The sequence below is a fragment of the Bacillus rossius genome, chromosome 2, assembly GCF_032445375.1.
Source record: "Bacillus rossius redtenbacheri isolate Brsri chromosome 2, Brsri_v3, whole genome shotgun sequence".
NCBI lineage: Eukaryota > Metazoa > Arthropoda > Insecta > Phasmatodea > Bacillidae > Bacillus > Bacillus rossius.
In genome coordinates, this window is record NC_086331.1 from 122,209,649 (window position 1) to 122,236,739 (window position 27,091).

Genomic DNA, 27,091 nt, shown 5'->3' on the forward strand with positions numbered 1-27,091 from the left:
GATTTTTCACTCTACAGTTGCAAAAAGTCAAGGTTTATGGAACAAACAAAATCATAGTACTAATGCTACTGATATAATTAAACAGTGTTGTGGGATGTATTTCATATTACTAAATATAACCAGATGGAATTCTAGTTACATGGCATTGGAAAGAATGAACCTGATTCTTTCATCGAAAGTAGCTAAACTCCAGATGTTTGTGCTCAACTTAAAGTTCCAATAATGAGACCAGCAGAAATATAATTCACTACGAAATATTGCAAGGTCGGGAATGCATATTAAATAAAACAAAAGTTCAAAGAGATGACCTTTTGTAGAAATTATATTTTAAAGTATTAATCAATAACTAATATATAAATTCAAAAGCAATTTTCACATAATTTTTGCATTTGAGTCCCTCTGATGTAATTTCAAACCAATCACATTTCTTTTTTAAATTCCTTTAACTATGAGATGGTTCACTGGCATGATTATTAGGCCTATGTAAAGATCAGTTTTTTTAGTTTGAATCAAATATGAATACAAATATCAAATTATTATCTAATTTGAATAGTAAGAATTACAATCCCACAAATTTTTTTTTTTCACATATAACAAATGTTGAAAGAAAAAGTGAACGCATAGTGAAGTGGCTTCTGGGAAATTTGAGAATACTAAAGTGAAAGGTTGGTTAGGTTAAGTCAACTACAATTACTATAGGTAAAATTATGTTGAAATATTCAATTTTTTAGAGGAAAAAATAAATAATTTTTTCATGATCAAAACACAATCTGCAAAAATAAATATTTCAATAAACAGTGCAAAGTGCATATGTAAGGCAATTGCAGTATGTGTGAAGAAACTTCAAGATGTAGTTTCCTCTTTTTTCACAGGCAAGATAATGGGGAACAATTTCACAAAGTAACGCACAGAGGAAAATTGTGCATTTTTCAATTCCCTCCAATCATGCCACTTCTGCCTGTTTTAAAACTTCAATCTTAAAAGGAAATTATTAATCATGTAATCACATGCAGTAATGAAATATTTCCTTACTGAGCTGTAGAACACATGTTTCTTTTTGCTTTCGAGCACATTTATTAAAATTGTTGTTGTGTTACTTCCTAGTTATTGTTCTTATATTTCTTGACGTGTCCTATACCATTTGTGCAAATGTCTGTATGGTCAGATGGAATGAAAATAAATAAATAAAATTAAAATATGGAAAACACCGCGAAACTAGTAAAATATATTTAATTACATGTCCATTTTCGTATTGGTGTAAGGTATATAGGAAATATAAAAGATCAGAACAATTAAAACTTTTCAGAATACTTCTACGCCATTATTTACCGCTTGCTACGTTCCACCATGTTTGGAAACTAGAGCTGAGTGGTGTTTGTTTTCCAAACAGATAAGTAACTTAATTTTTGATTCGTCAGAAAGAGCCAATGAGAACGACAATGTCAAGAACAAAGATGCTTCTTTGTTTGGCATCCATGTCCATGTTTGTTGTCTCTCATACAGACCTCGTCGTTACAAACTCAAAATTACCCGTTCAGCAAATTTCAAAATTAAAAACATTTTGAAATCCGTAAAAAAAATCTAGGCTCCGTAAAACAACGCCTCTATCAGTAAATTTTACGGACAATCCGTAAAAGTTGGCAGGTATGGGTGTGTGCTTAACCCCCAAATTTTATTCAAAAATGACAGGTGAAGAAAGCTTATAAAATACCATACTTACAAGTTATGGTACGACCAATAATACCTAAATACGTTGTACCGGATAGCCCCAAGTTACAGTACTGCATTACAACTACAAACCACAAGAGCAACTCTAAAACACAAAATTGGGAGATTTGGTGGAGAATCTAGAGTCTTCCGCTTAAGGCAGTATTGGCAGGTATGCTTGTGTATTTGCTGATCCTTATGAACTCTATCCCTCAGTTGTCTAAAAACTTTTATTTAATATAAATTCAAATGCCTATTTAAACTTTTGTTTTGGTTCTTGGCTGCACTTATTCTGTCATGTGGTAATTAATTGTACAACTTATTGCACGATAGTGCTGCTGTAATCGTTCTTGCTCAGGTGGCACTCTAAATACCAGCATATTTAACTAACTACCAACTAATTTACAATCTGTAGTAATTTACAGCAACCTTTCCATGAATATGAACAGAATGTCATCTTCTGTAAAATGCCACCCATCCACACCATAAGACATGGCAAATCATTTTCCTTTCCAAAAAAACATTTACAGCTTTTGGTGGGTGCCATCTACTCCTGTTTTTATTTATAGTGGTTTTTGCACGACTTTTAAAATTTTAAGAAAAAGTCACTAGTATTTATCTCACCAGATCTAGTAATTTTTCTTCACAATTGGTAACTAATTTTTTGGAGTTTCGTTTAATTTTGGTTTTAACATTTTAAATAATATTTCTGTAAAGCTGTTGGTACACCTAACTCATTAAAATTTTTTAGTAACTTTACCAGAATTTTTAAAGTTACAGCAAAACCCCTTATTTGCACTTTTCATGGGGACAAAGTAAAAAAGTGTAAAAAGCGTGAAAGTGTAAATAAAGGGAAAAGTAAGAAATACGTTAAAGTTAATTAAAATACAGTCGCATCCTGCAGCGTTCAGAACAAATACAGGCCACATTACACATAAGCATTGCACCACAGTAAAATAATAATAAAAAAAAAGGGCCGCAAATTGATGGAAATTTACTGTCAATAATGCGCCGTGCGCGGAGAAAGGTCATTGTACTCGATCAGCTGTTGTTACGGCGCGACGTAGCCACCGGCTGGATCTCTGTTCTCTGAGCTGCGCATGCGCAGTATAACTCACTCAACGCTCCGCCCAGTCTCGTGACCTTCCATCAGCAGCCAGCCAATAGATGCGAGCTTAGCGGAAAAAAATATAAGCTCCACCTCCCGTGTACCAGTTTTGTCCAGTTCTAATACCAGTTTATTGGTATACGCACCAGTTTTCTCGCTGCCGTGACATGTTCAAGTTTACGTTCATCTTGATGTCTTGATACCAATAATTAATTATTTACGATCCCCAAATATAAATGGTTAGTTTAAAAAATATGCGCCAACTGTACAATACTTCCGAAATTATAAATTACGTATAAAACAGTTACCAAGACTCCGCTCAGTTTATCTTGTGAAGTTTATGTCTCATACCAGCACTTCGGCTAAGATGTGACATAAATACAGTATCAGTACTTACAAGCAGCCACGTAATATTCACATTCCCGTTACGTTTATACATTCGTGAGTTTACGTTTTTCCGTAGTCTAGTACATTTGAGATTGTCTCCTGCTATAATTACTCGGACTTATACACGCCTAGGCTTAAATTATTACATGTTTAGAAATAAAAGCAACTTTTCATGTTATAAAATATGTATATTTTGCGATTTAAAATGTTCATTGCCGACTATAACGTTACGTTTTTCACAATGTTTTTAGGCCAAATGGACGTAATTTGGCCTCGCTGGTTCGTACGTACAACTCGGTTGTAAGGACAAATTTTGGAGAACCGTGAGTGTACGTAGAATCAAGGTTTCACTGTATGTGATTAAAATATCGTCCAGAAACTTGACAGCGCTCGCAGCGCAAATAGGGCCAGCACAACTTCATTGCCATCTTGTAATGTGTTTGTTGTGGTTTTCGATATGAATGCAATCTTTGACGCGTTTCACATGTTTATTCTCGGACAATTCTTTTAAGTTGTTTATGGTTGTTACGTGACGTAAATAGCGGGATGGATTCGATTTTTGAGACGAAATTCGCGTGAAAGTATTGTATTGGACTAAATGGGAATGAAACGGGACCTGAAGATTATAGTGCAAATAACGGGAAAACGTAAATAACAATAACGTAAATAACAATAACGTAAATAAGGGGTTTCGCTGTATTTGATTTCTGTTTCTAACAAGATTTTTACCAGCTAACTGAGAACTGTTTGCAAGATACGCTGCCGTATGGCGCTGCTATTGGTGGCCGGAGCCGAGGAGAAAATGAGTCGTGCTGCGGCGTGAGGACTGTAAAGACTATAAGACTTCCAGCCAAAGAGGCAAGTTCGCAAAGTATCAAGTGTGTGGATGGGCACAGACCTTTCGCCATGGAACTGATGGAGCGAACTTGGGCAGCACTGTAGTCAAGAACCTTTCCTCAACATCTTTAAAGAATTGGCTTGTACTATGTGGGAATGAACCTAGGAGGATTTCTACGCACCAGACATCAAGGTAAAACCAGCTCCGATTACCTTTCAGGCCACATCAATCTGCCATTTCAATGAAGTTTGTGGGCCCGTTTTGGTACCTCAATTTTGAAGAAGTTGCACACTGGATTTAACGTTTGTGTACTAGCTGGTACGTGTTTATGTTAACTAACTTTCAAGTTGACCTTTTACTTTTCTTTTGGCATACCACAAGAACGTTCAGTATTGCAGATGGTTTTACATACATAAAATAATATTAGTGATAACGTTAGTTTTCAGATTGGCAAGGCAGTGTGGACCGTCGGTTGTGCATGCAAGACTCAACGGCATCATAATTGCGATGGTAATACACTGACGTTATCAAGTTTTAATGAGAATTAATGCTGGAGTTAGGCCTAGAGGTTTTTCCGTACAATAGTTGTGTCATGATTTTCTTTTGGCCAAATTATATGGTAACAAAATATAAACTTTTTACATTACCCTGCCACAGACTTGGAACTATATAATTTTAAGTGGCCAGTTAATTAAACTGTTTCCAGTTTGTAAATTAATTTATAAGAACAGTTTGTTTTATTTCTTTACATGATTGCATTTTAAAACTTGCAAGGTGATATGTGGTTTAGTGTCATTTTTAGTACTTGGCTTAGCTGGTTGGTTTCTCATCACAAGTTGTTGATGGTAATTGGTAACTGCATGCTGTAAGTGATTACTGTTTTAGCTATTTCGCCATTAAATTTTGTTCGCAAGTCTTGTACAGTTTGATTTACCAAGTTCAATATAAGCTGTTTATCAAGTATGAAACCAAGCCAAGGCCATATGAGTTTGTTAACTAGTATTGTAATTTTCTACTTTGCACAAATATGCAAGTATTTTGAAATTTTTTTAAGATACTTACGCCCTATAATCGCTCCTTTTTTTTGTAGTTCTGCTAATTGCTTAACAGGTTTCGGTAGTATTCTGCTCAGGATTGTTCATAGTTTTTTCCAGTAGGTTTAACTTAAAGTTATTTACAAAACTATTTGATTACTACGTGAATACTGACCGGGTATCGCATTTGGGATGGTTGCCAGGAGTTATGTTGAATGAAGGCAGCCATTTCAAGCTGGTGGTAAAAAACTGAAATTTAATTTTGCCAGTAAATACTTGCCAGTCCATTCACCATCCGCTAACATTTTTTGCATCTCTCACCATACATTTACTGGTCCCAATGAACATGATATAACAGAAGTAAACTACGACTGAAACACTGATTATAAGCAGCATCTGCCAAACATAAACATACACCGCAATTGTTTGCGACCACAGTAATAAAATTAGCAGTTTACATTTTGAGCAAACGGAAATGCAAAACCAATAAAGTATAGACTGGTGAAAATATTTTGGAATGCATAACATAATGAAGCTTGCAAATAAATAATGTGTGTCATTATAACTTTAAGACAATGATTAACAAACTGCTATGCTTATTGCCTTAAGGTATAGCAGCTGTCATATAAATTATTTTCAAAAATAGTTTTTCCTTGAGATTTCATTTGAATACACACTGACGGCTATTCCTAAACAACTTTTTACTAAGGTGAAACACTTTAAATTTACATGGGCAAAAGCTGCCAACAATTAGTACATCAAACATAATTTCACACCAAATTATAGTATACAGTATATTTGCATGGATATTTATATAAACACACACATAGACCTTTTTTTTTAAATTATAAATAATATGAAAGGAAATGTAGCGTCACATCTGCTTAAGATTATATTATAAACATAAACTCAAATATTAAAGTAAGAACAAATGTTCCTGTAACTTTTGTACTGTATGCATAACAGTGCACTTCAAACATTGTTAATTAAATAACATTAAATAACTATATCTAACAACAGTGACAAAAATAGTCAATATGAAAAACTGCTGTATAAAATAAACGAAAGTAATTACACACCACATATCTGTACCTTATTAACACAAGGTTTTAAATAACATGAAATATACAAATAGTCAGTTCATAGATATGACAAGAATACTGGCCACCTAAACACTGCGTAATTAAAGACTAAAAAATTAATTAAATGAAGAGGCGATTTCAAGAAGGGCCCAACCAACAGGTTTTTCGAAATTTACTTTTTCATCCTAAAATATAATGTAAGAAGAGACACATATATTGGTTTCATAGAGGGCCCTAAAAAGGGGTTGCAAGTGAGTTAAAATGTGTGTTAAAACTTCTGTATGTTTCAAGATGGCCCCCACTGCAGTAGTTGGGCTCTTTATGAACCAAACAAAAATATGAAATGGGGCCTTTCTTGAAATATATAAAAAAAATTCTCCATGCCATTATAGTTAATTCTTGTTTATTTCTACATGTTTGGTAAAGTTGTCAGTTGGTTATTGGTATTCCTGCCAACACAACATATTTTTCAGTGAACGAAATATTATTCAAACCATACATGTTTTCTAAACATGGATAAGGATAATGCAGATGGCAGTGATATTCGTCCTAAAAGGAAAAGGAATGAGAAAAAGTGGACGAAAAATGCAAGGAAAAGGTTAAAAGCGGAAGGAAAGGAGCACACCAACACAGCAGGACATGTTATTTCATGTAGAACAACAGGCATAAATTGCAGGATTGTTTTCTTTGTGTTAATATCTTTTAATTTCACATAATATTACGCTAGGCTACGTATGGTTAAACGATGGCCATGTTACCCATTTTCGCAAAATTCTTATAATGCAAAATAATATAACATAATAATAGGTACTGTATATGTATTGTAGACAATGTAAGTATCCAGACTTTTGCTTGTTATTCACAGCTGTAAACGCTAGTGCTAAACTATCCTACCACCAGAAACAGTAGATGACATTCTCACATAATTCAATAGGATTGGAGACAAAAACCAACCAGATATGTACCTACAAAGTTTGGTAAGAACCAGTAAAATTAAGCGTCGGAGGGTGCCAAATGGAAAATATATACAACAATGCAACTTCCATTACGAGGTAAAGATTCTACGTATGTCTAGGCTAAGTATGGTCTCAAATATAGTATTAATGTTACATGGCATGTAATGTACGGTTACGAGAAAAATGTACTTGGGTCTTATAGTACACAGAATTTGAGAGTAAAAACAAAATACTTTTACATATAGTATTCTAAACTAACCGAATCAATCCTTTGTTAAACTGTTTGAGCTCACATTGTGACTAACACAAAAATCATTATGTCCCAAAAATGTTTTTGTTATGCCTTTACATATACAAGTATTTTCATTTCAGATTCTGCATGGCTGTACCACACACATTGTGTGCAGAGAGGGGTTTGCAAGCCTTCATGGCATAAGTGTGAAAAGAGTTCGCAGAATCACATCTCTCTTGGCTGCCGCGGAAACCCCAAAGGACCTACGTGGGCAACATAACATTAGGCCAAGGACCAAGTCCCAAGATACAATAGCATCTGTAGAGGAACATATTCGTAGTTTTCCTTATTGTGTTACCCATTATGGGCGCAGTGGTCATAAGAGGAGGTATTTATCTTCTGAACTTAATGTTTGAAAATGTACAAGCTATACCTGCAGAAATATTTTCCAGATGTTTACTTAGCATTAGGTACTCAAAGTAGCAGTGATGCTAAATCTGTAAAATGTAATGTAAGCTATGACTTTTACAATAAGTATTTTAGGAACAACTTTAACTATGGATTTGGTAGGCCAAGAACAGATGTCTGCACAAAATGTGAACGGCTCACAGCATCTATTAACAACAGTCCTGAAAACAAACAGTTTGAAACAGAACGTCGGTTATACAAAAACAAAGCTAAGGTTTTTATACCAAAATGAAAGAAGCCGAAATAATGGCCAAAGGCAATGAAAGTGTAGACATGCTGGTTTTTGATTTCAAACAGAATATGCCATTTCCTCACCTCAAAACAACAGATGTGTTTTACAGCAGGCAATTGTGGTTGTACTTTTTCTGCATTTACTCTGCTAAATCAGGCAAAAGCACAATGTTCACTTGGGCTGAAAGTACCGTGAATAGAGGATGTAATGAGGTGGTTTCTGTTCTACATTATTACCCTCTACCATAAAACAACTACATGTTTTTAGTGATGGTAGTCATGGCCAGAACCACAACATAACCATGCTGAGGTTTTGGCAGTCTTTAGTGATCAATGGTCGACTTTCAGAAGTTCATCATCATTTCCCTGAAAGAGGGCACAGTTTTTTGCCCTGTGATAGGCACTTTGGTACAATAGAAAAAAAAGCAAAGGCAGAAAGAGGTAGTTGAAAGCGTACAGGGGTGGAATGAGTTGATTAGAGGAAGTTAACAGGGAAATGATTAAGGATTTCAAAGGTGTTTTCAGCTGTTATTACAAAAATAGTTGTGTAAGTGAGGGCATTATGTTCATAATAACAAAATACAAGCTGTTTGTGTTCAGTGACAAACACCCTTTTGCAATAAAGTTAGTAATATCTTAAATGGCTTATTTTTTTTTTGAGTTTAAAATGCTAAAACCCAATATTGGTAAAGATGAAATGCCAATGGAGGACTTGTATATGGATGATTTGCCCATCAAGTCAGAAAAGTTGACAGATGTACTTAAATTGTGTGTGTACTTATCCAAACATGTACAAAGCTGCTACAAGAACTTAAAAAGTGACAACATACGAGGACGCCATTGTTGTGATTCAGAATGTGATGATTAGAGTTGTTTTTGCTTGAATATTGTAGATTCAGAATAGAATTTGGTTCAGTAAGGGCCCAATGTTATTTTTATAATATCTGTATGTAAGTAACACATGAGAAATGAATCATAATTTGTTATCAAAATGTGTATTTAGTTCTAGGCTTTGCAATAAAATATCAAAAACTCTAATACAGTGTTGTAATTTATGGAAAATAAGTTTTTCTCTCTCCTGTAATATTTACTTTTCTCACCTAGGGCCCTTCTTGAAATCGCCTCTTAAAATTTTTCAAAAATATTTTTTTTATGTTGTATATAGTAACTATATAGGCTATAAAAATAACACACGTTTTAATTCTAAGAAAAATATCAGAACCTCATTAAAATTACATGTAAAAATGATTTATTAACAATGATGACTTTGAACAGTTTACACGCATTAAATACCATATACATAATTTTAAAAAATTATAATTTTGTTATTATACTTCAAAATATCTTATGGCACAATTTACCTACATTTATTTGTTATTCTTACTTATACATGATAAAATTATCACACTTGACAGCAAATACACAATAATAATAACCCAAAATATTTCATCAACAGGACACAATTTCACAATGGTTTAGAGACACACAAAATAATAAACATTTGAGCAATTTCTGTAAATAAACAGTACCAAGGAAATTATAAAACTGCTGGATGTGTCATTCAATCACAAAAAAGTTATAAGCAAAGGCTGCAATAGACTAACATGCTTAGGCATGCACAGAAATTCAAAATGCATGGTTTCCATCATATCATTGAAGTATGCTTATGCATTCACTCAACAGTCACATTAAAAATGTATTATATTTTTTATATAATCTTTTACAAAAAAAAAGTAATTATTTAATGCTTTCAACAGTATTATTTTTTTATACATTTGTATCACAAACTCATGTTTAACAGCCACATTAACAATGTTCATACCAGAAATTTTTGTAAAGGTGAAATCCATTTTTAAACTCACTGAGAATCATCTTCAGATAGGTCATCACTACTGGAACTTCGAATATCTCCTTCCATCTAAAAAATACAATGAAAATAATCTCTTACATATTAAAACTTTTTTATAGTGCAAGGTTTCTAATAATAAGGTATAATAAAATAAGTGTTCAATCTACATCTTGGGAGCATCATAGCCCACATTTTTAGAAAACAAAGATCACAGATCATTACAATTTGGCAACTGCCAAAAAAAAAAATACATTTCAGAAAAAAAAATGCTTGATATAAAAGGCATACATTTATTACACATTCTAGAAAATTACATTAAATGAAATTGTGTTTCAATATGTATAGAAAATGCTTTTATTTCCTATAAAACTTGGAAACAGATGTACTTGGTACCTTTTTTTTTTTATCATTTAGCAAATAATTGACTGTAACACAATAAATAAACAGTGTACCTAAAATTTGACATATTTTTGCATGAAAGTATAGCTAGAAATTAAGAGTGATTTTTTTACAGAAACGGTCATGCTGGCTCGCATATGTATCTTGTTTGTTTTTTTGTTCTTCATTCACTTTGGAATTTATAGCTTACCTTTTACAGTGCACATTAAGTTATGCAATACACACTGTGTTTAGTTTAAGATATGTTTCAGTGCTCTATGCATGGGTAAGCGAGGAAAGCAAAAACTGTAGATCTACGTGCATTTTGTTTCATGTACTTCTGAACAGAAATAAATCATTAAGAAACAAAAATAAAATATTTGTTAAAATTTTAAGTGAATAAAAATATTCAAAAAATTTAAAAACACAAGATTAGATAAATCATATTATTAAAAATGTGAAAAATGTGTGGCATCCAAAAAACTAAAACCTATTTTAGAAGGACCTGCTGTACCATTGTTATTTTTTAAATGCCAAATGATGGATCACAAGTGAATGCAACTGCATTAGCAGGGATTATTATGCATCTAATGTTCTTCAAGCTATAGAAAATGATGGCATTGTAAATTTAAATGAAGTCAATCAAGTATTCTGTGTGAACTAGTCTGGAAAGTCCGTAAAACTGAAATGACACGATACTGATAAAGCGACATAACAGATTAACAAATGCCTGTTACATAATTCTCCTTGCCAGACAAATATGCACTCAGGGCAGTACAGAATATGAAGCTAAAGTTTCTGGCTGGTGAATCAGGTGGGCAATTTTTCACTTGTAGGCAATCTTTCATTTGTGCTAATGTTCCCCTCCTGGTTTCAGGGCCAGTGTGTGGTTTCTACAACTTCATACCGCCGAAGCAAAGGGTTAACCACCACAGGAGGACAATGGTTAATCACAGCAGAATTTCCTCCCCTAGTATGCTCCAGTCATACCATGGCTATATCCCCATAGTGATGGAGATCCCAAACAGCCTTCCAGCTGATAAACCCATCATCATCACAATCCATAGAATAAAGTCAAAACTTTGCACATGTTCCAAGTTTCCATCAGTTTCATTCTCAAAGCAATACTGTATTAAAAGAATAAATTTAAAATATAAGCAACGTATGGATAAGTGACACCTTAAACCCAGATCATCAAATGCCTTACAGCATCTGAAAACAAGGAAACTGCATGTGGTTGATCAATGTTCAAATTAAGGAATGATTACCATATTGTCAACACTGAGGTAATTAGAGAAATATGAGAAGTGATGTGATGAGAATGGAGCAGCAACAAAATGCATCCAGCATGGGAAATGGAAATAGAACAAAAAAATAAAAAACTCCCAATTCCACTCATCAAACATGCCTCACTTTTAATGAAGACAAGCAATATGACCACAATACCACTGTGATAATTTCAAAATAGGCTAAGCAAATGTTGCTATGATGTGACAAATTATCTTACTACATATTATAAGGCAAAACAAAAGAACAATTGAAAAAAAAAATTGAAAGTATATACTAGTACCTATACAGAAAACTTACCTGTCCAGCTTTCAATGAGTTATATCCCAGTCTTATAATATCATAGGTCCATACAAAGTGCAGGAGGAGCAATATTATAAGCAGCGAGTTGAACACGTAGTATGCAGGGAACATTGCAACAAGTTTTGGAGCATCAATACTTGTGCTATGAAAAAAAAAAAAAACAAATTTACAAAAAAATTCCACAAAAATTTTACATGTACACATGAAAAGTGGTATACATATAATTTACAACAGCCGGAAAAACTCAATCAAGGCTGGTTTTTGTGTGTGTATATACGTGTGTATGTGTGTGCATGTGGGTGGGTGTGTGTGTAAATTGAAGACAAGATAGTAGAAGAGTGAAATAAATAAATAGTAAGCACTTAGTCAATTAATCCAATTTGTATAGTACATGACAAATTAAATACTTAAAATGCTATGCTAATAATTAATTAAATTAAGATTAATAAGTAACAATATATGAATATCTACAGCAAGCTCTGTTTTAACTTTGATCCAAACACACAATGTTTTAAATAAAGAGTGATACTTATTTTTTCAGCAATTTTGTTTGTGGTCTAGGGGCCAGAAAGCGTGAGCACCCGAGAGAGAGAGAGAGAGAGAGAGCAAGAGAGAGAGCGAGAGAGAGAGTGAGAGAGAGCGAGAGAGAGAGTGAGAGAGAGCGAGAGAGAGAGTGAGAGAGAAAGAAAGAGAGTGAGAAACGGAGTGAGGGTGTGTGTTTAATGCTGAACTGCAGGATGACTTGGTGAGCGGAAGACCAAGGTGGTTATGAAACTGTTGAGTGTTGGTGACTTACTAAGTCAGTGGCAGTGCAGCCTACCAGGCTCTCAATGGAGGCAGACCTGAGGGACAGAAGCTCCGCTTAGAAGTCAGATGTGAGAGAAGTAACCAACATCGCAGTCCACCGGCATGCTGCTGGCTTGCCTTTAGTACTCCAACTCCTCTGCATTTTAATTATTTTATCATTTGCTGGGTCAATGGGAGATGGGTGGGTGATACGTGCCAATTCACTTTGAGAAATTGTGCATTGTGGTGAAAATCTTTTCTGCAGATGATTATAGAAAGTGCTGTTTTCAAATTAAAAGTTTGAACTTTTGGCTGTATTGTAAAACATTAATTTTAATATTAAGCACCATAGTCCTAATTTTTTGTAAATACAGTAGAACCCCGATTATCAGCGACTCGATCATCCGATTCGCGGATTAACCGCGATTTATGTCCATCAAGTCCAATTTTTTAGTTACATATAAACAATGATTCAAAATGTATGTAAATGTTAAAATACTTTGCAAAATGTATGTTGGTCAAAGTACTTTGACTCAGTTATGTTTATACACACAAAAAGTTTTAAAAAAAATACTAGTATATACATACGTATGTACATAATATTTTTGTGTTCCATGTTACGTGAATAGATTATACACTGGTGCGCGATTCCACGTCCGCATGACCGGACTGTACACTCCCGCGCGCAGCACGGCGCCGTGCCGTGCCACAGAGATTACCCGGCGCATGGAGACAGTCCATTCCATTAGTGTACATTGTTGAAGCGTGAAGGTGGTGATAATTTTATGTATTGTAACAGTGATCTGCATTCCGATGGATTATACCGTTGTGTTGTGCGGAAGTGTTGAGCGCAACATTTCATCATGTCATCAAATGAACAGAAAAGAAAGCGAGTGGTACTGTCCATCGACAGCAAAACAAAAATTATAGAAAGATTTCAGAGTGGAGAAACGATTGCAAACTTGCGACTGAGTTTAATGTCGGTAACACAATAGTGCGCGACATCACAAAAAATCGCGAAAAAATCCTTCAGTTTGCTTCACAGGCTGACACTTCAAGTGGATTAAATAAACGCAAGACGATGAAAGAATCCACATTTAGCAGCTTGGACACTTGTTTGTTTGAATGGTTTCAACAGAAAAGGTCGGAGGGTGTACCATTAAGTGGCGTAATTTTATCACAGCAGACGTAAATTTTTTAAAAAAACTAGGCTTGACAGAAGAACCATTTCCCTCTTATATTACTTCTCCGTTATTTTATGAGCACCGACTGTACGGAAGTGTGTGTGTTGCAACTAGTGCTTGGAACGCAAGATAAATTCAGCCTATCACTTGCTGACGCGGCGCAGTGATACGACGGTGCTTGTTTATTTCAAAACTCAGCTAAGAGTGAACGGAGAATAGATATAACAACCCCTCACGGTTCCCGAGATTAGGGTTGTTATAGAGAGGTGGTCGTTATAAGATTTCCGACCCATCTGCAACACTAAGTCATAATAGGCAGTTTTTGCACTAATTCCACGTTCAACAAGCTAAAAATAAAAAATCTAACATTTAAAATTCATATAAATAAAGGGGGATAAAAACACCGTGAATTATACGAGACAGAGACACCGTTTCAAAACCATCAAATCAAGTCTCAATTCACTGATATGAAAAATCTTATCTCGAAAAGAATTTTGAAGGCAGTCGTTCTGTAAAACAATAACCAGCCCGATGGTGTTACTGACAACAGAGCAATGAGCTAAGTGTGGCAGCGTCGCTTACGGGCGATGAAAAGAATGCGCGACCTTGGCAGCTATCAGCGGTCTTGGGCCCTCGGACTGGCCGGGCGGCTAGCCACACACCTCGGTGCAACAACGACTCGCGTGCCCACGTCTCCGCACACGAAAGACTTAAAAACCACTGCTACCCAGCACTAAGCAGTCCGCTTCTATGTCAACAACGCACACGCACACAAAGCATGTGTATATATGTAATCTCCGAATGTCCACAGATGACTGTCTGTGGGCTAATGACCTTTGAGGCAAGCATGACTCGGCTAACCGCGATTTTCGATTATCCGACTCACTCATCCCCTTCATTAATACGGATAATCGGGGTTCTACTGTAGATGAAGTGGCATAAAATAAACACATTTTATATTTTCTTATTGAGAGAAAAACAATATTTTATGTAATAAATGATTAGTACAGGCCTGTTTTAGAATATATATATATACACACACACATATATACATACACACGCACACACACATTTCTTTTGGAAATTAAAATATCAGTAATTGAAGAACTTTGATTCTTTCAGCCCTGCAGGATGTTACCACACAAGTTTAAACTAACAAGAAGCATGCACGAGATTACACAAAAAGTTAAGTACATCAACAAAGTTAGACATCTGGAAAAATTGCAAATTAAATATATATGTAGGCAATTCATAAGAAGGGTTATGTAAACATAGAATTCAGAATTTTTTCATTTCATTATTTTAATATTAAAGTTTACATTACTTTTATCTTAAGTGTACAAATATATAAAATTTTATGTAGACCTGTATATTATTTCAAAAAAATGTTTTAAGTTTTTGTATTGTACATATCTTTACTGAACTGCTTACAGTAGGCTCTAAAATAAAACTGATACAGAAAGTGTACTTATTCACTGATTTTCTATCAGCTCTTGTTTTTGATATCTGGTCTTTCAATATGTTTGATGACTCACATTTAACAACTAAAAGTTCATTCAATTTACCACAATTGCTAATGCCTTATTTCTTCTACATAGCTTCCCAAACATATCCAGTGTCAATTTAAGTTTTGATGGTTCCTTTTTCTTAGGATAACAAACTAACATTAAGTGCAGACATTTTGGCGAATGTTGATCGGTGGTGTTCATAAATTACTAGGAAGATCAGCTCAGACTCAGCAGAATATTTTGATCAGCTGTACCACTAAATACTAGTACTCTTAAGAAATGAAACATAAAAATAAATTTTTATAGAAACAAAAATTGATTGAATGGGTTTTTACCTGTAAATGATCCAATGTGGATACACGACTAACCGAGTAGCAATCCATACAATGGTGAAAATTACAAAAAACGTATCACACACTCTTTGGAAGTTTGCATATTTCGCCATCTTTGATGCCTGGAAAACAGTACAATTCTTTATTGAATTAAACTTATGATTTAGTATAATCTTTAAAAATATTATTTTTGTTTCGGACTGAAGTAAAATTCTTAAATAATGGAACTAAAACACTGATCTGTTACCATGAGTCATGCACCATATCAAGAGCAGCAGCACCCATGATAATCTAGAAGACTTAAATTTTATAACTAGAAAACTAAAAAATAAATATGTAAGATTTAACTCTATTTGAATAACTATTTATATTACTTTCCTCTATGAAAAATTAGTGAAGCTTTAACCATGGCCATTTTGTTAATAACTATTGAATAGCCATATATGATAGACAGAGGTGTGTTTCATGATGGTGTGTGTATGTATACTCCTTGGCTAACAACAAAAAAAAAATATTTAAGCTGGGGAATGTAATCAAAAACATTAAAAATATTAACAAACAAATTTTTAAAAAGGCCAATAGAAAAATTTCCTGCTCGCAATGGTTTTGCCATAACAAAACTATATAAAAAGAAAAGTTTCAATTTTCAATGAGAAATAAACATGATTTCAATGATACATTTCAATGAGAAACAATTATGTATGTCAAAATTTTTTGGCTGGTTCAACTTCCTCTCTATGAAGCTGGAAAATGAATTAAGATAGTATTTTGGAACCAAAACAACAAAAAAACTTACTTGCATATATGCAACCAATTCTTATGGCGTAATTATTAGCAAATAATTTTAAATTTGTAAACCAAACTTTAATATTACTTTCTGCCATTTAGAACTACAATTAAAATGACTTAAAAGCCAAAACTAAATAACTGTACTTTATTTGTCTACATCATGAAATTTCACTCAATAAGCTATGCTATAGTGCAACAATAATCAGAAAATTATATTGTAACAGTAATTTGTAAGAGTTTGTTTCAAATTTTTTCATGGAACTATTTACATTCTATATTTATAATTTTTATTGTCTTTTATAAAGTATAAACACATAAAGTAAAATTTATGATTAGCTAACTAGGTTTTCCAATCAAAGTACTCCTATAACTATAACAAAAATAAAATATATAGTTTGAAAATATTATTTTTAACTGTGATGTAAAGAAGCCATAACCAAAGGGCAAAAACATTTTTAGGATAAATTCTTTTACCAGCCATATACACATTTATAAATAAGTTTATTAAAATTTCAAATACTATGCACATTAAAATACACCAGCCCCTAGAAGAAAAGCTGTTTGATATATATAGTTTTGAAGTATTAGAGCACAATTTGAAGAAGCTAGTCATAGATTCCAAGTAGCACTCTTTTTCATTTAAGTGAATTTTTAATTTCCATAATGGCATTTGTGTAACATTAAAAAAAAAAAATGCAATAAGTTAATAATATGGCAAATCAAAAAAGGATAGCTTACACTTTCCTTAGGTGCTGTTCGCTTCTTTATCGCCTATTTATCTAAGGCCAATTAAAAAAGTACAACAATTAATATTTTATTTATTTACAATTGTCACATGCACACCAACATCCCTTTGAAGAGATTGCAAGGCTGTACATGAAACATATAAGGAACAAAACAATATTAAATATAAATACATTACACAAAGGATACAACAAACAATGGAAACACACAAATAAACATTCATTAGATCAAACTTATAAAGATTCATTACATCAAAAACTACAAAATTTATAATCATATTTGATTGGAAGATAATTCCTGGTAAAGGATATATTTTTTTTTAGTTTTGTTACTCTTAAGAAAACTAGATTTGACTTGCACCAAAAATTAATTACAATGATGTCAGATTGAAATAATAGACATTCATTTAAAGTGGTGATTTTTCTACAAATTTTTAAGTTATCTGCAAACAATACACCAGTAGAATGCGAAATAACATGAGTGATGTCATTAATGAATATATTAAACAGTAAAGGTGATAATGTACTGCCCCGTGGGACACCAGAACTAACTTCAAAATGTGTGGAGTTACTGTTATTAATAGAGACAAAACATCTATTTGTGAGGTAACTGGAAAACCATTTAAAAAATCACCACAAAAACCAAAATTAGATCATTTGCTTAGTAATCATGTATGACTAACAGTCAAGGGCTTTGGCTAAATCAAAATAGCAGGCATCAACATGACCCCTGCTGGTGACTTTGTTATTAATAGGATTGAAGAATTTAAGTTTGTAGTTGTGGACATACCAGATCTGGAACCATTTTTATCATCAGATAATCTATTTTTAATGGGAAATTAATAATTTTGAAAATAATTTTCTCAAAAATTTTTGAAAAACCATTTAGAAGAGATACAGGTCTGTAGTTGGCGACATTTAATCTAAAACCACTTTAATGGATTGAAAAAACGTTTGCAATTTTCTATTCATTTGGAAAAACTTGAGTTTTTAAACTCATGTTAAATAAATGTGTTAGAATAGGTACTAATAGGTAAGAACAACCTTTTATTATAAAGTTTGGAATCCCATCAGGACCAGTAGACATGGAAGATTTTAAGGCCATAATGCCCCAAAGGCCTAAGCTTTCTGAAATTATAGAAACAGAAATAGTGTCACAATATAAAGTAGGAGGAGGAGCATGATAAGTGCAGGTTGGTGACGCAAAGACTTGAGAAGTACAGTAAGTCCTCGGTTTACGTCGGGGTTACGTTCCTGAAAACCGCGACGTAAATAGAAACGACGCAAAATGAGCCATGTTTCATGCCACCGGCCGACCACGGCCCAAGGTCGGCCGGAAGCGCTGGCATACAGACGTGACAACGGGCAATTTTATCAGCAAATTACAACCGACAGCATGGGAAACAAGTCCAACTAGTACTTCTCAGCTTTATAGAATGGTTATTTAAACAGCTGCTTTATTACCTTTATTGATTGAAATATAAAAACAGATATATAGTCGTTTGGAAGACATCTTATGAAGAAAAAATCATAAATTGCAGTGAGCTGATACTGTAGGCCTACTACAAACGCATTTAATCACGATAAAGTTAACAACGGCACGTTTAAAACTCCGGCCAACTCAATGATAAATATCATAGCGACTGAAGTGTAGAGCTGTAGCAAACCGTATGTATTCGTTACTGAGTAACGGGTGTGGCATCTAGTAACGAGTAACGAAACGTTACACACGAATGCATTTCGTTACTCGCATTTTTCGTATGTTTTACGCATGCGCGCGCTTATTCGTTACAAAGAACGATGTTTGTTTATTAAGAAAAGTATAATTTGGAAATTCGTCGTCCAAGTTTTTTACTGTTTATTAAAGGTATTGTGTGTGTAGACAAAGTTTGAGATTGGAACAGAAACAACGTAAGAAAGTATTTTTTACAAATTATAAATATGTATGTTTTTGTTTTTTATTATCGCGTATTTTCACGTTTTTTGTTCTTATCTTAAAAGAGATATTATAATAAAGCTGCTCTAATGAGATTTTATTGTTTCTTGGTTAACAAAAGCTGTTAATTATCAAATACTTTTAATTGTTTATATTCGATTTATTATTATTTACGCGACGTCATACTGTACGCGTACGAAATACGACTCGATTCGTTGCTGTTACATAACATAGCATGTTATGCGGTATCAGAAGTAACGAGTAACGATACAAAAGTAACGAGTACTAATTGTTATAGTAACGAATACATACGGGTACACTTTTTTTTAGTTACTTTTACACCTCTACTGAAGTGCCAAGGAGTTGGACGAAAAGGGGTAGGAGAAAATGCTGTGTCGTTGCGGGAAGTAGATAACACTTCTACGTGCGAGATACGTGGGTGGCCGAGCGGGCGGGCTGGTAGTATTGCATCACCGCGCGGAGAGCAGCGGAGAGCAGGAAGCGTCCCTCATGATGCATGATAAGATAAGGCGGTTAACGTGTAGCTTACGCTACATAGCATAAATTAACTACCGAAGGAAACAAAGAATTATAAACGAATTATATACGGTTTTTTGGTTAAAATAAAGATTTATGGTCATTGTAAACGACGTTATTGTGAATCGGCGACAACTTAAATTGAAACATGAGTACTCAAACATTAGCGACGTTAATCCGAAACGACGTAAATCGGTACGACGTAAATAGAGGACTTACTGTACTTAGCAAAATCAATTGATAATATGTTTGGATCACTCGAAACACTACCATTCACTTCTAATGCATGTTGTTCATGATACCAGGAATTCTTTGTACTGTTCTTGATATTATTGTTAGTCAATCTCAGCCAATTTATTTTCCTACGCTTGATTAGATACTTGGCCCGTTTCCAGAAGAATGAGAATTTAGAGTAATAAAACATGTTTTTGTTTCTTCTATAGTTTCTGAAAATGTTTCTTCAATTTCAAGGATTGAATCATCTTTTGAAAACCAATTTGGCATGAGATGATTTATAAAAATTTGACCATCATGACTTCTAATAGCATTATAAAGAAATATATAGTCACCATTTTTATAGGATTTAAAAACTAGAGAATTTATCATGTGAGGGAGATTGTCAAATGTTATCTTAATAATTAAGGCAGGCTGATATAAATCTTCATCAGCTTCCATTATTAAACATTGAGAAATGTTGCTGAATCATAGGTCTAAGAGATTTTTAGGTGACAGAGTTTTGTAATACTGCAATAGAGCAAGACTAGAAATAAAATTGATCAGCTGGTAACACCTTGTTTTTTATGTGTGCACGTACAGTGTGAGCAGCTGTCGTCGGTTCAGTCAACACCACAAACACTGAAGTCACCGAGTATCACTAAATCATCTTTATTTGCTGTAAATTTATCTTCTAAGGCCTCAAAATAAGAAATGTAAATATTTGGTGATGTTTGTGAATGAAAGCAGATATTACCAAGAATAAAAAAAATTGTTTTGGGATAAATTTATTTTTAACCAAAAAGCTTCAATTCCAGGATAATTGAGAGTATGAAGTGGTTGAACAGATATAAATTTGAGTTTATTAACTGCTATTAAGAAACCATCACCACCACTTTCTTTAGATGTAAGTAATGCACTGCTATAATTTCTACATGTGGTATACGGATCAGTGAAGTAGTGCGAATTAATACAAATTCATTCAACCAGGTTTCTGTAAGGCAGATATTCTCTTGGTGAGAATTAATAGGATTTTCAAAGATTGGAGACTCCAAAGAAATTTATGACGCTCCTCCAGGCACCTGAGATGAGGTCGAAGCAGCCACACTTGCTGGGATGGTTTGGGACTACCCCTATCTTTATCACTGGGATTTTCAGTCGTAGATGCATTACCCACAATTTGGTCAGGATGTAGTTTCTTGTAAAAGGGGCTACTTAAGCACCCGCTGGGCCAAAACACTGTTTTGTTGATTCTATTAAAATCCTCTTAAAGAACAGATATATGGAAGGAAGCAAATGTATTAAATTATGTTCTAAGTTTGGCTAGGTTGAGTTCATTGGAAATATAGTCGACAATCTCATGTTCCTGAACAATTGGGTCGAAATGCGTGACAAACAGGTTTTTTTTTGCACTGGTTGATTAACTGTTTTCAGAGTAGCGATGTTCCTTATGCCCACTTGCATTGGCATTATTATGCAGAAATATTTCTGACATCAGTGTGTGTTCAGCCAATGTTTATATTATGCCATTTCACAAGTTAGCAGCAGCAGCAACAGCAGCAATGGGAATTATTTTTAAGTCCTGAGTGTGAGCTTTCAATGCTACTAGCTTCTCGCTTATATGTAATTAACATAAAAAATATGTACAGAGACCTTCTACAGGCCATTTTTACATCATATCCAAACTTATCCAATGTTATCTAAGTTTGAGATAAGTTAGGTTTACTTGTAGGTTAAGTCATTCATATAAAATTTAAGTTTGCAACATTAAAAGGAAAGCTCTAATATTTAAAACTTTATTTTAATGTATCAGCAGGGCAAGCATGGTTCTCTTTTTAACCTTTCAAAGGGACGACGCGTCATCTGTATGACATTTCTTGAGAGCGTTATACAGCCGACGTGTCTTACTTTCATTTAATATTGAAAATAATTTTTTAAACATGTTCAATAATGCACTGTCGTCAAATTTAAGGTTTTGCCTCAATCCTATAAACTCAGAAATTATGTAGACGCGATACATGATGCATCTAAAATAGGTTATGTTCGTCTTCGAACAAACTTGTCTCATTTGCTAATAATAAAAAGGCATAAATATATATTATTGTACGTTTCATGTAAATAAGTCGCACTGAATCTATTTCGCGTTATTTTTAAATGTACAATACTTATTTTGTCAATATATATGTGATATTTTAAAAAAAATCTACAGGCAACCTAAATTTGCTACATTAAATTATAAAAATAAAAGTCATAATAGAATCAAGTAATACTTTAATAAGACGTCACATTAGTGAGTTATACTTGACAACTTAAGTTTTAACACATAAAAGCATGTCATTTACTTCTAAAAACAGTGAATATTTCCTAATACTGATCTACAAGAAAAAACATTTGCTTGTTAAAATAAAATACTGCACTGATAAGTTTCCAAATACACCAGAACACGGCTGATTAAACACCTAATAGGCTGCACCACTGTTTTCTCTTTATTTTAAACAGAAAGCATTTCCTCCCTAGACTTAGTAACTTTTAGGTTAAGCCCACTCCCCACCCTCATTGACGGTATTGCCACTTGTTTTGTACACAAGGCTTCCCTAAAATACTGTTGCATGTGTACTAGGAGGCAAGGCCGTGATGCATGCATGCCAGGTACCTGAACAGTCTGGCGGCCCCACGTGGCCACTGGTATCATGCATGCATTAACTAGACGTCATTAGCTTTGAGATTGACATCATCCCGGGCTGTGCCCTTCTGAGCCCGATGTGCCACCACCTCTCCCCTTACACGCTGCGAGCCCCCTCCTCCCACCACCACCCTCTACGACCGCCCGCCGAAGTGTGTGTGTGTGTGTGTCGGCCCGCGCCCACCGGTGTGACGTCAGTGCTCCGCTCCCGAGAGTTGCCGAGCGAGGACGAACGATCAGTGAGTCGCGAGCGCTGCGAGAGGAAGGAGCTTCATGCACCTGTCGTCGTACTTCGGAGGTTTTGAGTGATACAGGGGGAAACTGGCCTCGCCACACACGGGCTACGTCACGGCCCTGAGAACAGAGTAGCCGGGTCCACATGCCCATTATACATGTGGTGGCGCCCTAGGATTCGACGAACACTTCAACCCCCATTGCGTTAGCAAGATGACGCATCTAGATAATGTGTTGGTTTTACAATATCTCAACTATTTTGCAGAAACTATGATTCATTACCATTGTTTATATTGTTTTTATTTGTATCCTGGTTAGCTTCATTTTAACTATCTTTATCAGTTTCTTCACCTTCATTTAAAATTTCTTGTTGAAGCATTTTAGAGTAATTTAAGTTCCTGTCTAAAGAAATACCTAGTTGACCAATGCTGAAATTTTATCAGAATCACTTGCTCTCATTATATGCTCTAATTTTTTTTTTTATCACTCTTAACCAGTTTTTGCAAAATTTCATTTTAAAATTTTACATCTCTGCAAACACAAAATAATTTTTTTTTTAAATTCATAACCACAGTCAACAAACTCAAACACACATTATTTAAACAGTTTCACATAAAATTATTTTAGTTTTTGGTCTGAATTATAAGCACAAAATTCTCCTCCAAAAATCTTGTGATGATTAAACGGTGTTCTTTTTTAAGAATAATTCTATTATAGTCTTACCTTTCATTTTTGATGGTGCAGTTCAATTTAAGTGTAAAGTAAATTTTTTAATGCTGTATTTTGATAGTAATATGTCAGCATTTTATTAATGTATTTATACTTTGCCACACGTCCACCAACAGTCGAAGGACTTTTGCGGTGGGCAATTATAATGGTATTTAATATAAATATATGAATAAAAGGTGTTTAAGTGAAAACTATTTATGGCATGGTTAGTATAATTATTTACCTATAATAGTGTGAATCTGCTAGAGTTTATCTGTTAACCCACACACTTATCTCAATAAAATCTTACCTCAAGAAAGATATCTGCACAGTCATGAACAAGAAGAACAAGAGTTCCAATCCTGTACAAGTTGCATATCCAAGACAGCACCATCAGTATAATGGTGGCAATATGATGTATGAACATTTGCCAAAAGTCCTTCCGCTTCACATCAAAGAACTGAGAAACAGCGAGTGACCAATAAAAAGACATCGAGACCATGTAATACCACCAGCAGTCTGACGTCACACTCTGAAAACAAACAATGCATTCATCAAAAATCTCAAATTACTGTCTTTACTGGATCTCATGCTACTCTTCATTAAAAATCATGCAAAAAAAAGTGACAATTACACAAAACACATATATATTAAGAAGGCTAAGTTTGAAAGGTATGAAATGGCTACTTAAAAATTTTTTTAAGTAGGAAATTAAATAAAAATTTTAATACTAATTTAGTAGAACTTGTTTCATTCAAAGCTAAAGGGACTGAAAAATAATTCTGAATTACTAAAAAATTCAAGTTATGACAACAGTTTCTTGTCATATCTGCCACTACCTTAAGTGTTACCAATCCTTACTAAGCTTACCGCTACTGGAGCGCTTATCTTTGAAAATCAGAATTTTGTCAGGAGTACAATTTAAAGTAGTCCAATGTTATCAACGTTAAACATGTTTACTTTTTTCCTGTAAATTGTATTTTTTAACAAATTGTTGGGCCATTCACTAGCCGCTTGCACATCAACACAGACACCATCATACATACACTTGTAACGTTGCAAGACCCTGCCCTCCTAGCTGAATATTATTATTTTCATGAATGTAAATATTTCTTAAAAATGTCTTTTCAATGATATTTTACCGTTTTTATGTATGTTAGAGTTGATATTTTTCACTTGCTGAATGTTTTAAGAATGTACCTTGTATTTTAAGAGAAGTTTTAAATCAGTACTATTTTTTATGTAGTTATTCACAAAGAAGTCGCTGTACTAGAATTTTACCTGTTCAGGCTTACTTTTTCAGGTTTTTCTCAATAAGTTTAATTTTGTAAAGTAATTCGTATTATGATTATTGTTCTTAATTTTAATAAACGTGTTGCAATATAATTATAGATCACGGGACTGTGTCTGGGCTGGGGTGATGTGTAGAAAGAGAGAGGCATAAGAGACATGTAAGTGCAAGTGAGAAAGGAACAGTGATTCCCCAGTAAGAGAGAGACGAAACCGGTAATTCCCCACTGCGTGGGAACTGAGTGATAACTGCTGTCTCATGGTGTGGGAGAGAGAACGAGAATGGGAGTCCCCGATTTTGATGTGAAATTGAAAAGAGACAGATCAAGGGAAGCCCCGAGTTGTGTGTACAGGGTTTTTTCATGTATTGTAATTTGTTCTGTGATTGGCTTGTGATTTGTAGAGTGAATGAAGCGTGCGTTTGATTGATCGGTGAGGTCATGTGACTTATCCTCCCTGCATGGAGGAGACGGTGTCAAGACTTCACCAGTCGTCCGTCGAACGCTGCACAAGTAGGTCGCGTTCGGTGGCTTCTCGCAAATTATGTAAAAGTATTTGAAGAGATAATTTAACGTTGGTGGTCAGAGCCAGGCTGATTATTAAGTTAACCTAATTATTTTTTATATTTCGTTCGGACATAATTAGAAATTGCGGCCACCTTCGTCGGCGTTTTGGCTCGTGGCGAAATTCGTTTTCGCTGGGTGCGGTCATGTTTAAGGCCGCACTAATTTCGTGTACTTGCAGTAAAAGATTACTGAAGGACGCTATTTTTTCGTTAATTCTCATCACGCGAACTGCGGGCATTTTTCGACGGGCAGATGTACGTGTTGAACGAGTGAGTAACCTCTTTTGGAAGTGTTTGGATTTGTCTGTGCATTCTATTTGAAAAAATAAAAACAACAAAACTACAATCGGCGTTCAACATCTGTTTATTTTTGTATGTAACGAACCGTTACACACTTTAAAACAATTTTATTTATACCTTTCACCTATTTAGTCAATCAGTGCAAACCTTATTTTGGTGAGTTGTTTTAACCTCAACTTCTATCATACATTGAATAATTAATACAGTACATGTATTTTGCTTATAAAATGTAGCTTAAGCTTTGACAATTATATCTAGCCATAATAATTGCAGGTATGCATCCTTTGCAGGGTTGCTACAGCTTGAAATTCCAAAATTCCTTAACTTTTCCATGTTTTCCAGATATGAATCGACAAGTTTCCCTGACCTTCCAGGAACGAATAATCCCACGGCCTACTCGGTGTTGATACTTTCTGGGGGAAAAAGAGTTGTAAACGGCTTTCAAATGTGTCATTTGAATCTATAAAATTAATTAATAAATTAATTTCTGCTTGATAAAACATTTCTCGAAAAAAAAAAAAAAACGAGCAACTGACTTCACCTATACCTATATGCTTTTACTCAGTAGAATTCAACTTATCACAATTAATTACTCACCAATAATTATTTTTATTTACCAGAAAAAACCAATAAAAACAAATATACATGATAGATTATATTTAAGCACTTATGCAGTGACCATAGTGCTGAAAGAGACTATGTATATGCAAAATGGAGGATTTGGAAGAATTAAACTATTAGAATGTGATAACGCAAAAAAATTAAAAAGGGAAGAAATGCAAACAAAAAATTTCTATAAAACTATTAAATACAGGCACTGAGGTCAGCCAAAGTACTGAAAAAATCAACAGCATTGAAGTAGGAACTACTAAATAGCATAACAAGTATTAAAAGATTTAAAATGTAATTCAAATTACATACAATTTTAAACTATAACCATCAATATCATCTATACTTGAGGTTGCCAGTTTCACAAGTTGAGGTTATGTGACATTGACTGAGTTTTACAAGTCACTTACTACCCCACCACCCTTACAGATTTGCTAATCATGGTCATATCACACTTTACAGCCTATTGTGTTTTGTCTTTAACTTGTTTTCGTTTTGAATTTCTATATTTGAAATTTCTAAATGATTCCTGATGTCTTTTTTTTACAGACATCAAAACAAATGCATTTTGGTTTTTTGTTTAATATTAAACACATAGGCCCTACCTACACATCCAGTAACATGAACATTGCAGAAATCACAAATAAATATATTCTAATTGAAAATACAAAAAAACTAATTGAAATGTTATTGCAGCTGAGATAATTATACTATTTTTAATAACACTTCAGAATTATATCTATCAATACACAGAAGCCAGAATCTCCAGAATTACGGGAAATAAATTCAGTGTTAGATTGATGACAAATAATAC

General features: G+C 34.0%; 1 protein-coding gene across 1 annotated transcript in view; it reads right to left on the minus strand.

Moving 5' to 3' along the window:
* Positions 1–5,302: 5,302 nt before the first annotated feature.
* The window catches only part of LOC134529724 (ceramide synthase 6-like), a 50,430-nt gene continuing 28,641 nt past the window's right edge, over positions 5,303–27,091 (minus strand). The window contains exons 5-8 of the mRNA XM_063364106.1: positions 23,824–24,045; positions 15,674–15,792; positions 11,858–12,002; positions 5,303–9,961 (exon numbers count right to left, since the gene is read on the minus strand). Of these exons, the coding sequence (XP_063220176.1) occupies positions 9,902–9,961; positions 11,858–12,002; positions 15,674–15,792; positions 23,824–24,045 (546 nt within the window). The 3' untranslated portion in view covers positions 5,303–9,901. The remainder of the gene's footprint in view (positions 9,962–11,857; positions 12,003–15,673; positions 15,793–23,823; positions 24,046–27,091) is intronic.